The sequence below is a fragment of the Lemur catta genome, chromosome 11 (assembly GCF_020740605.2).
Source record: "Lemur catta isolate mLemCat1 chromosome 11, mLemCat1.pri, whole genome shotgun sequence".
NCBI lineage: Eukaryota > Metazoa > Chordata > Mammalia > Primates > Lemuridae > Lemur > Lemur catta.
This window is the reverse complement of record NC_059138.1, coordinates 12,926,795-12,943,135: the sequence shown is the minus strand read 5'-3', so window position 1 is coordinate 12,943,135 and position 16,341 is coordinate 12,926,795. Positions and strand designations below refer to the sequence as shown.

General features: G+C 42.0%; 1 protein-coding gene across 4 annotated transcripts in view; it reads right to left on the bottom strand.

Moving 5' to 3' along the window:
* ZC3HAV1 (zinc finger CCCH-type containing, antiviral 1) overlaps window positions 1–16,341 on the bottom strand; it is a 45,248-nt gene that overhangs the window by 14,662 nt on the left and 14,245 nt on the right. The window contains exons 2-8 of one of the 4 annotated variants that reach the window (XM_045565314.1): window positions 14,768–14,903; window positions 12,162–12,414; window positions 8,961–9,227; window positions 8,091–8,858; window positions 7,556–7,657; window positions 5,928–6,051; window positions 3,385–3,559 (exon numbers count right to left, since the gene is read on the bottom strand). In XM_045565314.1, coding sequence (XP_045421270.1) covers window positions 3,385–3,559; window positions 5,928–6,051; window positions 7,556–7,657; window positions 8,091–8,858; window positions 8,961–9,227; window positions 12,162–12,414; window positions 14,768–14,903 — 1,825 coding nt within the window. Of the gene's footprint in view, window positions 1–3,384; window positions 3,560–5,927; window positions 6,052–7,555; window positions 7,658–8,090; window positions 9,228–12,161; window positions 12,415–14,767; window positions 14,904–16,341 lie in introns of all 4 variants that reach the window. The other 3 variants (XM_045565316.1, XM_045565313.1, XM_045565315.1) reach the window with 3 other exon arrangements.

The window sequence follows — 16,341 nt, the reverse complement described above, 5'->3', positions numbered from 1 at the left end:
CCTGCAGAAACCGACTAAACACTTTGTGGATGCCTGAAGAATGTAGCTTTTTGCAATACCCTTTTTGCACTATCCATAAAATATGAGCCAAGTGTACACAGCAACTTGCACCCCCTCTCCTGTAAAGCCGTGACTGCACTTGCTACCTAACAGAATCTGACATTTGAGGCTTGCATGAAATAGAGCATTGTGGGCTATTCCAGCATAGCACAGTCTAGAGTTGTAGTAAAAGCAAGTAAAGGAAGACCTCCTGCTCCTTGTCCAAGCTCCAACAGATGTACTGGTGTCCAAATAGAAATGATCTAACCCTCCCTTCTGCCTTCAACCAGAGTAAGTACCTAAAATTGACCAAGCCAGTCACCTACACTGAAAATGCACTTGGATTTGCCATGGACTGGAGCTATAATGAAAGGAGTGAATAATAAATATCCCCTAAATGTAAAGATATAATCTCTGGTCTCAAGGCATACAAAAAGCGTCCAAACAACACAATGGGTGGTAAAATAGAAGTGTGTTGATTCTAGCAAGGGGGCAGGCTAGGCCACTGTTCCACTGTCCTCACTCTATGGCCAGAGCAGCTGACCAGGGCAGACTAGATGTAAGCCCTGAAGAGTAGGGGTTCCCAATATTTAATGGTGAGAAGACATTGTTTCTTGTGATCTAGAATGGAGGAAGTAATGACAGCAAAATCCTGCTGGCAGCCTTTTAATGGCATTCCAGACTCCGGCTTTCAGCTATACCTACCCTCCTTCCCCTTCCCTAATGGAAATGCGTGCTGGATATAGAGGAGGGCACCAGAATGAAAGCACCCAGGGACAATGTCCTAGATGGGGAAGGGCCTGAGCTGGGTCTCTTTAGCCTGGAGCAGAGCATGGTTGGAGCAGAAAGCTGTGTTCAAATATCTGCATACAGCCCAAAGCAGGAATAAACTTGGACGTATTTCAGGAAGTGGAACCAGAGAAAGGGTAGAAGGGACAAGGAGGTAGACTTTAGCAGAACTTTCTAACCTACAGCATCCAACAATTAAGTCATACCATGAAGATGTTTGCTACAACAGCTTCAGGGACAGTATCTCCCAGAGTGATTGTAAAAGAGATCGCTGCCACGATTAGACGCCTGGTAAGCCATATGCCCTCCTCGGGCCCCAACAGCAGCTGAAGTGGGCAAACATCTTTGGGCACAGGGTGGGGTGGGGCAGCTCTGTCACCTCTGTATACCCTGTTTGACCCCTAGCTGAATCCCCGCCCCCAATTTCCCACCCCTATAACTGAAGTCCTGTGTCCATCAGCTGCCTGCTCAGGTCTGTAGAACCCATCCTGTTCCTGGCTTAAAAGGCCAGAGACTTTCAAATTTTGACATGCATGTGAGTCACCCAGGGATCTTAGTAAAGTACAGACATGATTCGGGGAAACGGGGGAAGGATTTTAGATTCTGTGCTTCAACCAGCTCCCGGGCGATGCTCATGCTGCTGCTCTGTGAACCTCACTTTGACTAGCAAGGCTTGAAGTCTGGACCAGAGCTGTTCGCTAGAACGTTCCATGATGACGGAAATGTTCTCTGTGCTATCCTATGTGGTAGTGTAGGGGAGGCAAAGTTTTACCTCTACCCTTTTAGAGCTTTTTGGCTGGGCCTTAGAATTAAACTGACAGAAGACAGATCAACAGGAAAAAAGCATACAGATTTATTGAATACATAAGGAAATGAAGACTCAAAGATGAAGTTAGAGATGAACACTTACACTGAATTAGACTTAAGTAGTAAATTATAAAAATGTCACGAGGGAAAGGGGCTTGGGCTAAGGTTGTTACATTGGGTAGAAGAATAAGGATTAGTCTAACAAAGTTTGTTTGTACATATTTCCCTAGAAGTTCAACAGAACTTGTATAAATTTAAATTTAAATACCATCTATTCCCTAGTGATAGTTCTTTCTGGTTCCTGGAACCCTGATGTCACTAGAATGCAAACGTTTTCCAACCCTTCTCCCTTATCTTACTGAAAATTGCAAATATTTGATGTAAGAACCATTGAGATCTATATTTTCATATTAACCAAGGCTAATTAATTTAGGCTTATTACTTCTATTTCCACAGGTGTCTCACAAGACCACTTAGTCTATATCATCCTTGGCTTAAAAATAAGAATCTGTGCAAAGTTCAACAACACAGGAGTTGTCACACACTGTTCAACAGAACTCTGTTCTGCAGAGATGCTACATGGGCCACTAAGGGCGAGAGGTGAGACCAAGGAAGGGGACCAGGAGATTGGGCTCAGCCCCCATCCTATTGCAACAGGGCAGCTCTGCTTTACTCTAGTTTGCTCGTTTAGGTTCTTTGAAAGATTGTTTGACAAAACGTAGCTGCTGCTAACACAGGTGGGAACCACTATGCCACTGAATTGATGGCAGGGCTGTTTATTGTCGAGGACCCCACTCACCAGCACGTACGTTGGAGGTGTTTTTCTCAAGCCCCACCAACAGAAAAAAGCTGCTCTCCTGAGCAGCTGGTGTGTTTTTGCCATAGAAGCGCAGAGGATCTTGTAACAGACTGTGTTTCTTTGTTTGCTTTGGCAGCTAGGCAGCTCAGAGCCACATTTATAGCCTATTGACTTGTAACTATGCAGAACCTCATGTGGGCATTCCCTTGTCCCTACTTTATCTTTGACTTCATTTCCATCTATTGCTTTTATTTTCTCTTTGTCATCTGATTTCATTACCTACTTTAAGCGCTTTCTCTCTCTCTCTCTTTCCCTCCTTCCCTCTTTAATCCTATGAATCAAAGGGAGGCAGGGACACTTAGAATGGCAGAAGCTCTGCTTATCTAAACTTCTATCCCCTGTTACTCTGTCCCCTCTGTGGGTCAGCCTAGAGTCTTCTAGTTCTAATCCTTTAAATCCATCTGAACCCAGACCCTGACTGAATACTGGTGACCACCTGTATCAGATGTGGTTTCATTGCTTGAGTGAATTAACACATCCCCTAGTACAATTAACCATCCCATCACCTATACGGTATTATAACTTCTCACTCTCGCCCTCTTTCGTGGCTCAAAGCAGGAGCCTCTATACATTTATGTCTTAATACACAGAAAACTATCCCAGGCTCCACCTCCATCTCTGATGGTGAAGAAAGAGGCATATACCGCTGACTCATGTCTCAAAGTTTACTTAAAAATAATTCATACATGTTCTTGTTTGTGATTGCAATTGGAGTGAATGCTTGCTGTAAAATACAAATATGGCTGTGTGTAAAGTAAAAAAACATCATTTCCTCCACTACATCCACACACGACGGGCAACCATGGAGGCTTCAGACATTTTATCAATAGTTTTCTTTTTAAATTGGCAAGTTTAAACAAGAGCCTCCCACAAGGAGGAATGATACTCACCTCTTCCCCGTAGGGAATCCACTTGCCATATTCATTCTTCCAATACCAGATCCATTTGGTGGTAAAGACAGAGTCAACTGGCTTTGTGACAGATGCGGGAGTGGACATGCGTCGGATGCGCATGGAACCACACATCATTTCCTGGAAATTGATTGTGCCTTCTGCTACAGAAAAGCTGAAGGAGGAAAGTATAAAGTTAACACAATGTTTCATCGGCCTTTGTTTTCTACTATCTGGTCTTCCCGAAGGAGACTTTAGGGCTAACAAGCATCTTCCGATTTTCTTTATGCAGCTCCAAGTCTTACACAGAAAAGAAAAACTGAAAGACGGAGAGACAAGTGACTCGCCAGCGCTGCATCTTTCGCAGTGTCACAAAATGTATTCTTCCCTCAAAAAAAAAAAAAAAAAAAACTCAAAATAAAACTGTGCCCACGAAACAACTGATTGACTCAATGTCAGAAAGTGACTTAGACAGTCACAGTAGGTCAGGTTTAATAATTATTTATTAATATGTAATAGTTATCAAAATGTTTTCCAAGACCCTTTCAGAGAATCAACAAGGTCAAAGTTATTTTCATGATAATATTATTTGCCTTTTTCATTTTCATTCTCTCATGAGTGCACAATGGCATTTTCCTGAGGCTACATGCTATATGATTTCACAACAGATTGAATAAAGGAGCAGATTTGAGAATCTAGTTGTCTTCTATTAAGGCCGGTTAAAGAGATTCGCAAAAATATAAAACAATGTCTCAATAAATTTTTTGTTTTGGAAAACAGTTATTTTATAGTTCCCTATATGTAGAGAAAGAGTTATATACATGAGTATGTATATTAAATGGATATACACGAATAGGTACACAGTATTAAATATAGTTATATAAAATATGTTATTTATGTTAACATATAACAAGTTTATTATTTTTATTTTTAGAGGAATCAATATGTAAATTTTCAGTTTTAATTTTTAATATGGTAAATATCGACAGCTATAATCCACATAAACAGAAATTCTTTGGGATCCTCAATACATTTTGAGGTGTTGAGGTACCCTGATACCAAAAAGTTTGAGAATTGCTGCTCTAACAAAGACCTATTAGATCAGTGGTTCTCAGTGAGGAATGATTTTGCCCCAGGGGACGTGTGACAACATCTGAAGACATTTTTGGTTACCACAACAACTTGGCAGGGGCCCATAGGGGAATAGTGCTTCCTGGCATCTAGGGGACAGAGGCCAGGAATACTGCTAAACAGCCCCACAACAAACAATGATCTGGCCCCACATGTCAATGTGCTGAGGCTGAGAAACACTGCTCTACATTTACCTGGGTAGGGTGAGGGAACTATATACCTAGAAACAAAAAAATAGCTCATGTCACCCTCTAGTGGCAAAACGCAGCAACACAGAATCTTCACCAAAAATTCACTAAGTTCACATATGATGAAAAATATGTAAATTTCCCCCTAAAGAAATTCCTTGTAAAATTAGGTTGCATTTTTTAAGAGACAGCATGTCCCTGTGTTGCCCAAGCTGGAGTGCAGCGGCTATCAGCACAGGAGTTTTGACCTCCATTTCCAACCTGGGCTGGTTCATCCCTCCTTAGGCAACCTGATGGTCCCCCGCTCCCCAGAGGTCACCATATTGATGCAGAACTTAGCACAGACACCCATCGGCATAGCGGGCTATAGCCCAAACTCCTAGGCTCAAGTGATTCTTCCACCTTAGCCTCCCTAGTAGCTGGGACTACAGCCATGTGTTGCCACACTTGGCTAATTTTATTTTTTAATTTTTTGTAGAGATGGGGTCTTGCTATGTTGCCCAGTCTGGTCTACAACTCCTGGCCTCAAGCAATCCTGCCACGGCCTCTGAAAGTACTGGGATTACAAGCATCAGCCACTGCGCCTGGCTCATGCCTGAAATGCATCTTGTATCCCTACACATCATAGGTAAAAATGGTCTTGTGGTATCACCCATTTCAGCTCTACCAGAAGCAGAAATGTAAGGTATCCTCTTAAATGCCTCCAGGATACAGAAAAATAGCAAACATAAGGAAGGTATAAAATGCTAAACTATACAACAAAATTCTGCACTAGAACTATATGAAATTACTCGAATCATGTTCTAAAATTATGAGGTTAAGCCAAAGGCTCTTTTGTCCTAAATCATTCAGTACTTTTAACAGTTCTGTGATGAACTGATAAGAATACAAACCGATCTCTGCGTTGTGTTTTTCTGCAGGACACACTGACATATATCAAATAAACAATCACGGCACTATTTATTTCCTTTGAGTCGGCAAATATCCCCAGAATCCCTAGTATTAGCCAGGTTCAGTGCAACTGCAGTTAGCAACTGCAAACCAGCCCAGCTGTGTTTTTTCTTCATTAACTCAGTAGGAATTTGTCATTTTCATCTCAAGAGCTGTCATACTTGAATGGGATTCTGAAACAAAAGTGTATTTTCTTTTCACATAAGCCTAGCACTATGCTCTCTTTTGATGATGATGTGGATCTCAAAAGCTAGAGTACAGCCATCAACTTACACATGGTTTTGGGGGTCACAATAGGCCTCCTCAATCTTCTCCATGGACTCGAAGTCTTCCCACTTCTTTTCTCTGAGCTTCTGCCACCGGTAAGGCAGGTGGAAGTGGTCTTTATCGCAGCTCCCTACAAAGACAGAGGGATCTGAGGGCCCTTTCCTCGAGGATTCTAATCAATTCAACCAAGTTCACTGCCAGCTTTCCCCATCCTGGCCTATCTTCCCCGCCCTGCCAGACAGCTCCTATCTCTACCTTCGCTCATGCTCCCCTCCCCCATATCTACTGTCCAGGTTCCCTTAGTACCCTCGGACACTCATCAGAAAACTAAAATTCCCCACTCCCCAAAAAGTCACTTTACCAACATGGAAATCCGAGGTCATTAGAGATTTACAGTTATCCTTTCTGCACCCCTCAAGTGTATATATTAAGATAAAATGCTCTGCGGCATAGGCAGCAGCCTGTATTTCTTTGAAGCCCTGGCCTATAATTCATCTTTTCCAGAAAGATTCCCCCAACTAACCTCACTCCACTCTCATTAGACTTGTATTTTGTATTCTCTTAGCCAAGACCCAACACCCAGCGTGGGCTTTGTTACTTATGTTTTTGCTTTATGCAGTTTTCTCATTTGCAGATGTTTTGATGCCTCACCTTAATTACAAACTCACTAACGAAAAGGGTGCATCGTTGTTTAGCTTACATCCCCCTTGCATATCTGGCATAGGGCCGGGCACATAAAAGATGGTCATTACAGAAATGCTGGCTGAATAGCAAATTAATGTCATAAGCCCATAATACAGGAAGACAGAAAGTAGTTTTGTTTTTCAACATTTGTGTTATATTTAAATCGCTTAGAGATTTTCAAAAAGATATGTGATTACTTTAAAACATAAACAGGCAGGTTCAGAGACCACGGCGAAACCCACAGAGTGGCACTGCTTAAAACTTGGCTGATTCAAAAGTACACAACCACGCATCATAGTCCATACCTCACACTCACTAGAATGGCTGCTGTCAAAAATAAACAAATACAGAAAAATAACAAGTGTTGATGAGTATGGGGAGAAATTCGAACTCTTCAGCATTGCCGGTGGGAATGAAAAGTGGTACAGCCACTACGGAAAACAGTTCCTCAAAAAATGAATCATAGAAGTACTATACGATCCAGCGATTCCACCTCTGGGTATATACCCAAAACAACTGAAAGCACAGTTTTGAGCAGACATCTGCACACACATGTTCATAGCAACATCTTTATATATATATATATATTTTTTAAGAGACAGGGTCTCACTCTGTTCCCCAGACTGGAATGCAGTGGTGCAATCACAGCTCACTGCAGCCTCAAACTCCTGGGCTCAAGCGATCTTCCTGCCTCAGTCTCCCCAGGAGCTGGAACTACAGGTGCGAGCCTCCACACCCGGCCAACTATTAAAATTTTTTTTTCTTTTTTAGAGAAGGAGTCTTCCTATGTTGCCCAGGCTGGTCTCATACTCTTGGCCTTAAGCAATCCTCCTATCTCAGCCTCCCAAAGTGCTGGGATTACAGGCATGAGCCACCACACCTGGCCTATAGCAGCATTATTTAAATGGTCAAAAGGTAGAAACTTATAGAAAAATCCTTATTTTACTCACCATTGAGTTGACATCTCCCATGCAGATGGTCAAGACAAATGTTCTCTAAGCTAGGATCATGCACCCTAGAAGACTTGGTATCTGCAACATCAGATATGGAATCTATAAGACAGAAGCAGATGCATGTAAGATGATATTAATGTTTAAACCCAAAATCAAGACACCTGGTCTCACAGTGGGAAAGACTATCTGAAACAGGGCCCATGTGCAAGACAACACCTGTGATTCATGCTCCTGAGTGTCTAGACAGCCTTTCCCTGAGATGAAATACGGACATTAGAGTCATGTGACAGCTATGTTTCTTTCTTAAACCATAGTCAAACTATTCCTACTGTCAATAAATGTAGCAACTTATTCCATGTGTGGTTCTACTGGTTGGTCCTTTCCCGTCTTCACAAGTCAGCCTCCTCTCCGGCACCATCCCTTAACCAGAACCCTCTAACTCTATGCCCTTTAAGAGCTGCAGTGGAACATCCAAGGAGAAACCACCAGCCACAGCCACCCTGCTGCACACTCAAGTCTCTCCTTGACTTACGCTGAGCAGAGCCTGGGGTCCTCCTTGTGGACTCACTGGCAGGGGGAACAGGGACTTGGGTGGAGTTCTGGCCAAGGGTCCCACAGGCTGCAGCTCTGTTGTTTGAGGAAGGTGACTGAAGCAGGGTGCTGACTAGTGCAGGGGCAGTGGTTTCTCCACGTGTGGCCGGGACCTGGCTTCTCAGACTCTGACTTCCAGAGCATAATACATCTTTTTCCCCAATGACTGCTGTTTTTAAGCCAAAACCAGTGGCACCAGTTTTTTCTATTACTATATTAGTAGTTTTATCCGTAATTTCACTAGAGCCATTTGGTGCATTGTGGACAGTTTTACCAGCCGAAAACGTCTTCCCTCCGTATTTACCGTTAACAAATGCCACTCCTACATTATCACCTTCTGTAATTTTGCCAGTGGTCTGGAGATCCCGGAAAGTAGGTCCAGTGTCCCGATTCCTAGGTAGTGATGTTTCTCTCTGACCGTTGGTTGTGCTGTTGTAATTGAAATATCTTGCAGAAGTTACACCAGTGGCCCCTCCATCAGCATTATTATTAAAAAGAGGAACGTGCTGCATATGTTGAGTTCCACTTCTGCCCTCGACGTCCCTCAGGTCGGAGTAAAGCATGCCTGTGCTCTTTCCGGTGGTCACAGATTCAGGCGTTTGTGCAGAACCGAGAGGAGAGCGGGTGGCAGTTAGAATTGGAGAAAACACACTCTCGTTCCCAGTGCCTTGGTCCTTCGGCCAGGGTGTGGAGTCCTTCCAGTTGGAGGCTGGTGTTGAATCAGAAACAAGGTAAGTGTTGCCTTGATTCCCATAAAAGAGGCCTTTGGGACTACCATTCTCTGAAAACCTCTGGCTTGCCCCGCCCTTACCTGCTCCTCCAAGATCGGTAGCCTTAGCGGAGGCTGAGGAGGGCTGAGCGCAATCCCGAGTCCCCAGATAGGTGAACTTGTGGGTGAGACCATCCACAGGCACGTCATCCCCGGGAGCCCTGCGGCCCATCGGCTCTGGACTGGGCGTGGAGGACCTTTCAGCAGAAGCTGCAGCAGATGGCAGAAATTCCTGGCTGCCCTGAAAGAATCGCTCTCTACTTTTGCTTCTAGCTCTGTATGGCCCAGCTCTACGATGTGAGGAAGGAGCTAGGAAAAAAAAAAAAAAGAAAATCAAAACGAAAGGAAATAATGCAAATTAGACTTAACGTGATTGAGTTCCTACCACCATTCTTCCTCTTAGCCTTTCCACCTTTGCTACTCAAGTTCTACCAAATTACTTGTCCTAACCTGGTGTGTGAAAAATCTTGAGGATGGGTGGTTACTCCCATGACAGAATCTTGACATTCTGCTAGCAAAGCAGAGAACATCATTCCATGGCCTAGGGTAAGAGTTGGACCCTGGTTCTCTTCTAGCTTCTTCTCTAGGACTGCGATGTAGTCCCCAAACCCCAAAACTCTTAGGTGGGGGTGTCCACTATCCCCCGTTCCAAGTCAACGTTCACCACTATGGTGAATGGAGAGACAGACTAGGGCAAATCAGGGAAGATTTTCCAAAAATCATTTCAATTTTGCCTGTATTGTAATATGGGTACCTGACAATTTAAGGATTCACAATACTTAAACAGAAAATGAAACTACATTCTAAAGGTCTGATTGTATTTAAGCTAGAAATTTTTCCAGATTTCTTTCTCTAGCCCTCCCCCCAGCCCCAATTCTCAAGTGTAATATCAAGAGTCAAAAGCGACAAAGCAGTGGCCTGGAGGGAATTGGCTTCTGGCTAGAAACTCGATGAGTCACACCCTCCCGGAAGCAGGGTGGAAGGAAGAGGCAAGGGTGTGTGTGTGCGTGTGTGTGAGGAGTGTGTGCAATGTTGTATGTGTGTGTGTGTGTGTGTGTGTGTGCACGTACACTGAGGGTATGTGTGGAAGGTGCTGTAAAGGAAAAATAAAATCTCGGGACCCTCAAAACTCATAATGCCAAAAGGAAGACCAAGCCTGAGAACTGAATCACGTAGCACTGCCATCCTCTGCCCAAAACGAATAGCTGTGCTTCACGTACAAGCCGGTCCCACAACAGCAAAGGTCCTTTGCCCCCCAGGAACTGCCTTGTTAGCCCTAAAACCTTTCAGGGCATATGGCCTCTATAAAACGCACATGCCAATTACAACCTTACAGCTACAACCCAAATAAATCCTTGCTCCTGAGTTCTAAGTTTTACACTGACCAAGTCATCGCAAGTTTATCTCCACAGATGTGAACGAAGGACAGATTCGACCAGCCACTCCTCTGCCGACTGTGAAGGCTGCAGCATTGACTTTCTTTCCCTCTGCTCCCTTTTTGAATGTTCACCTTATCTTATGTAGATTGTAGATGCACTGAGCACTCATTAGAGCCTCCCAAGAATGTAACCACTTGCCTCACTGCCTACCTCTCCCTGGTCCCCTTCTCTTCTGTGTGCCCTCTCCTTTCAATGCCCCAGGGCCTTGTGGCCTGTGTAGAAGATGTGAAGAATTTTATGAAGCAGAAAGATTCATTCTTGGCCTGTGCTTATCCTGGGTGCGTCCTTAGACTGTGACATAATAAACCCCATCTGAGCAGGACTCTAGGTTTCAGTCACTTACTATTTAAGTTATCAATGTGCATGTCTGTGTGTAAGACATGTGTGCATATGTGGTGTGTGCATGTGAAGTGTGCCTCTGCTCATGTGTGTGTGTGTGTGTGTGTGTGTGAGTTGTGCTACTGTGTGTAGAAGAGAAATCTTTTCTCTTGCAAACCCAGGCAGCAGTGGTACTATAACAGACGACACCCTCCTTTGTTTTTGTTTTTGTTTTTGAGATAGAGTCTCACTCTGTTACCTGGGCTAGAGTGCTGTAGCATCAGCCTAGCTTACAGCAACCTCAAACTCCCAGGCTCAAGCGATCCTCCTGCCTCAGCCTCCCGAGTAGCTGGGACTACAGGCATGCACCACCATGCCCAGCTAATTTTTTCTATATATTTTTAGTTGTCCAGCTAATTTCTTTCTATTTTTAGTAGAGACGGGGTCTCGCTTCTTGCTCAGGCTGGTCTCGAACTCCTGTCCTCGAGCAATCCTCCCGCCTCGGCCTCCCAGAGTGCTAGGATTACAGGCGTGAGCCACCTCGCCCGGCTGGATCTCTCTCATACATAATGCATTGACATTGAGAAACTACACCAAAACCCATCCCTCCAGACGCTCCCCTGTTCAGAGACCACTGTGGTGTGGAGAAAAAACATTAGCTATGGAATCAGAACGTGTGAGTTCTGCTACTTTCTGGGGGGAGGGGGGAATGAGGAGTTAGTGTTTAATAGGTATGGAGTTTCAATTTGAGAAGATGAAAAAGTTCTGAAGATGGATGATGATGATGGTAGTACAACAATGTGAATGCACTTAATGCCACTGAATTTTTACACTTAAAAATGGTTGAAATGGTAAATTTTATGCTATGTATATTTTATCACTTTTGTACCATTTACCATTAATTTAAGAAATAATTTCTTAAAGAAATGGCACTGAGGACTATAAATTAAATTGTATACAGTTTTGCATTAATGCTAAATTTTGTGTATTAATTGTATTATGGTTATGTAAGAGACAGCCTTGTTCTTCGGAGATGCATGCTGATATATTCAGGTGTGAAGTGTCATGATGTCTGCATGCATCAAATGCTTTAAGCACAAATATGTCACATGTGTGCATGTATATAAATACAGAAAAAAGAGAGAAAGCAATTGAGACAAAATGTTAGCAATTGGGGAATCTAAAAAAATTTTATGTTTCTTTCCCTCAAAAAAAAAAGCCTTATCAATTAGCTGTTAGAAAAATGATAAACATTTTTTTTTAATCTGGGAGGAAATAGTGCTAAGTATGAAGATCGAATTGTAGAGTGACATATATGCTCTGATTATGATAACATAAAATGGTCTATGCTTATGGGCAAGGTTTGGAAGGGAAAATGAAGACAGTTTTATGTGATAAAGTAGAGCGATTATAGGTCAAGTTTTTCTTTCCTTGTAATTTCTGTTTATTTGAAAGTTCACACAATTAAAAAGGAAAAAGCATTTACCTCTCGACCCGGGGCGATTCTTCCGCATGTGCTTGTTGTTGCAGATGTCTTGGATGCTTTGGACCACGTCTGCGTCCAGCCCGTGTTCCCTCATGATCGTCAGCACCTTTCTGTCCATCAGGTTGTGGGACTTGAGACAGTTGAGGTAACCACAATTCCCTCGGGTGAAGTGGTCACAGATGTGGAGTCTGTCACACCCAGGCTGCTGGCTACAAATCTGCCTCCGACCCTCTCCCTTATAACTTTTGCATATCTGCAGGAGGGAGCAACGATAGCCAAAGACAAAACACTTTTTATACCTGGCAAAAATTCATTAAGGACGGCTCGAGTGCACAAAAATTTCTGAAGCTAGCAGAGATACACCGAAGGAAAAAAAAATACACATATATCCCACAATCTCTGATGAGTTGTATTCAATTGGTGATTTATTAGAGGCAGAAGAGGCCTGCAGACTGACTAAAAGATACTGAAGAATTTGATAACTCTTGGAAAATCAAAATAAGATGGCTATCTACAAACGGGACCCAAAGTGAGCCCTACATTATAAAGGAACTCAAAAAAAGAAGACTTATTTTTGGATATCAACTCACTTAGCAATTACAAGAACATGTGGGTCTGACCTACAACTGTTTGGAAATCCAGAATTTAGACTCTGCTAGGCAGAATGTGAAGTTTCTCAAAAGATCAATGAAAGAAGATGATTTTCATATCTCTATCTAAATAGATACATCTACATATCTAGCTCTACGTATATGTAGTTCCTAGTGAAAAGAGGGCAGAAGGAATACTGTCATGGAGGTCAGGCCATATGAGGCAGGACTGGAAGATGCTGGTTTTACAGTCTGAGGGCCTGGAAGCAGCTATGTGACCTCAGGGGACCCACTTACCTACTCCCTGCCTCTTTTTCATTTGATGTAACAGGATGAAAATATTTGCTCTGTTTACCTAAACAAAGCTGTTCAGCAGACCAAATAACAAAATACGTGAATGTTTTGTGCAAAATATAAAGTGTGATGCAAATATCTGAACCAAGAAATGAGGAAATCAATATAATTAGTAAGAAACTTGAATTTCAGATTTTAAAGATTAAAACATTTATAAGCTGTTTCAATAGATTCTGAGAAAACCAGATCAACGTGGTTCACGGCGATGTGTCTAGATGGCAAAGCTATGGATTCAGACTCCAGTAACAATGATTTAGCTACGTAGACACCTTCCAAAACCCGATTCAAATAGATAGTCGTAATTGCTATAGAGTCTGTCGTCCAGATTCTAGACCAGCACCATCCATGGCACCACCTGGAAACTTAGAAACACAACTCCTCAGGCCCTTCCCGGTATCTAGAGTCGGAACCACCAGAGGTGGCCCCAACAATCTGTATTTTAACAAACCCTCCAGGTGATTCTGAAGCACCTCCTAGAGGCTGTAGCAAAAAACAACAATTAGCAACTCCATAAATGATGCTTTGGTAACATTAACATTCCTATTACTATACCCATGTTTAAGCAAGAATGTTCCTGCCTTAATTGGGCCAGAATAAATGAAAGCACTTTTTCCTTTAATAAGTACACTGCAATTTTACAAGTTTATATACCAGGAAGTCAGGTTTACCTGATGTTTTTATGTTCTCATAGGTCAAAGCAAAGTGAAAAAGTGTGAATATTTTAAGTGTTTTAGGGCAGAGAGTGTATCTGGCCCACGGCTGCCTCCAGTATTTAACACGGTGCCTAACATTTGCAGATACTCCTAAATCTTAGCTGAAGGAATGCAAAGCAACCAACGAAGTGACTGAGAACATTCCACTGTGGCCCTCCGTTCCCTGTCCACCGTCCGCCTGCAGCTGTTTCTCTACATGCCCCCCTACACTTAACTTAGCCCCACCCTCCCTCCTCACCCCTTTTGATAAAGTCCAAATTACCCAAACAACGGCTGCTAATCTGCAGGGATAATTCCTCCCTCTGTGGAAAGCCACCCTGAGCAACTGTTCTTAAAACTAGCTGAACTCTGGCTGACCCCCTCCTGCTAAAGCCCCACGAAAAAAATACCGTCCTACTCCCCAAGTTAAAACACTCCTTTAGGGACTTTTCTTGCCCAGAAACTTATGCCAACAATACTAACTCCAGAAACCAGCTCCTCAGACCTCTATAGATTGCTGACCCCTGAGCTAGACTATCAAGTGATAGAGAAATAAAATTATCTTTTATTTGAATCACTGTATTTTGGGGGTCTCTGTTACAACAGCTTAGCCTGTACCATCATCTTCCCTGTCACCTTCCAAACCTCAATTCAAAGCTCACCTCTTCCAAGAAGCCACCCTGATGTAAAGCATCAATTCGTCCTACTACTGTTACCTCTTCAGCTCATACCTGCTCACACAGGACTCCACAGCAGCCTGGTGGAGACATTCCAGACTCAAATTATTATGAAACCTCAAATAGGAGAGAAATTGCTGGGCTCTCTTAGGTCACTCAGCAACAGCCCTAACTGCCACCTACAAAGCCCTGACGCTAACTTTTGAGTTTTTTGGTTCCTACTCCAACATGTTCATGCCACAACATTGCCAATATTTTCTCCCTGCTTCTTAAACTGAAAAATCGTAACTTACCTCAGGCATAAAAAAAGGATCACTTTGTCGGAGGAGCACTGCTAATTCCTCTTGGTTAAGTCCAGAGAGCTCATGCATTTTGAGGATTCTGAAGTTCTCTGCTGAGAGAACCTCATGAGAATATTTGCATAAATTCCTGGAAGAAAACATGACAATTGTCAGTGTTTCTACTTCACAGAAGTAAAGAAAAAGAAATCATCCATAAAACTGTCAGTCAATAAAGAATGATGCCTACATCCTTTGGTAACTAACACAGGTCAGTTCTGCTTAGAGAATACACTTTAATAAAATAAATTTATGAAACAGTTAGGTGGGGGTGTTTTTGCAGTGTATTTTCTTCACAAATTATATACATAACTGACTTTAAATTATTATAATACTTATTTAAACAGTATCTCCCCTAATATACATTAAGTTATAATTTGTATATAGCTCAGAAAGGTCAGAAGAGGAAAAATTTGGCAAAGAAACTGAAGCCAATCTATTAAAAATGATTGTGTATTGATAAACAAAGAACGAATTATTATAACACACCCAGGGACTGACAATGAAGTCAGGAGAATTCCAATTGTTGAATAATCAGAGCTTTCCAATATGTAAGCCATATGTGGTGACTGAACGCTTGATTGAATCACATTAAAGTCTAAGAAGTATTGATTTAGATCATTGAGAAACCCAAAGATCACTGACACTCTCGTTAGACAAATATAACCTGACAGTTATCAACAGCCGCATAACAAACTCATTCCACTTTTTAACTTACATATGCTACATATGATATTGTCAAAGTCCTTAGATTTATGGCTTTAGTAGTTATTAATATGATAACATGTTAATATGTTCCAGTTTGCACCACAATGATCAAGTTGTCAGGTAGTTGGTAATGGCTAGAATTTTACTACTTAAATAGCGTGGCTACAATTATCTTTGTACAAATAACCTTTCTTCTTTTACATTATTTTCCTGAGAGTTACTCCTTTGGGAGTATTGCCACAAAGAACAGAATAATTTTCCTGAGAACTTGTATTTCATTTTCATCTACTGCTCTCCAGAAAACATACCAACAACCTGGGAGTGTGTGTATTTCCCCACAAGCACTTTAACATTGAGTTTTGTCACTTTACTACCTCAATAAGTATGAAATAGACTTATACTTTCATTTGTTCACACTTTTATTATTAGCAAGACTGAAAATATTCCCAAATGTTGGCTTGATGCTTACATTTCCTCTTATATATACTATTTGTTCATATCGTTTAACTGTTTATCTAGTAGAGAATGGGTACTAACCTACAGATTTGTAATTGTTCTTTATATTTTTAATATTAATTTTTACCAGCTTTGTTCATTTCAAGGAGATTTGCATTTCTTCCTTTTTATTAAGAATTGATTAAGATTGTTACTGATGAATTTTTATATGATCAGGTCCTCCCACTCTGCCATTCATAATTTAGCCTACTGCTTTAACACCTGCAAAGTTAATTCATCCACCACAGCTGGATAACTATAATACATCATTTTGTTTTACTTTTAATAGTGATATTTTCAACATTAATTCTTTAAAACGCCTGGAA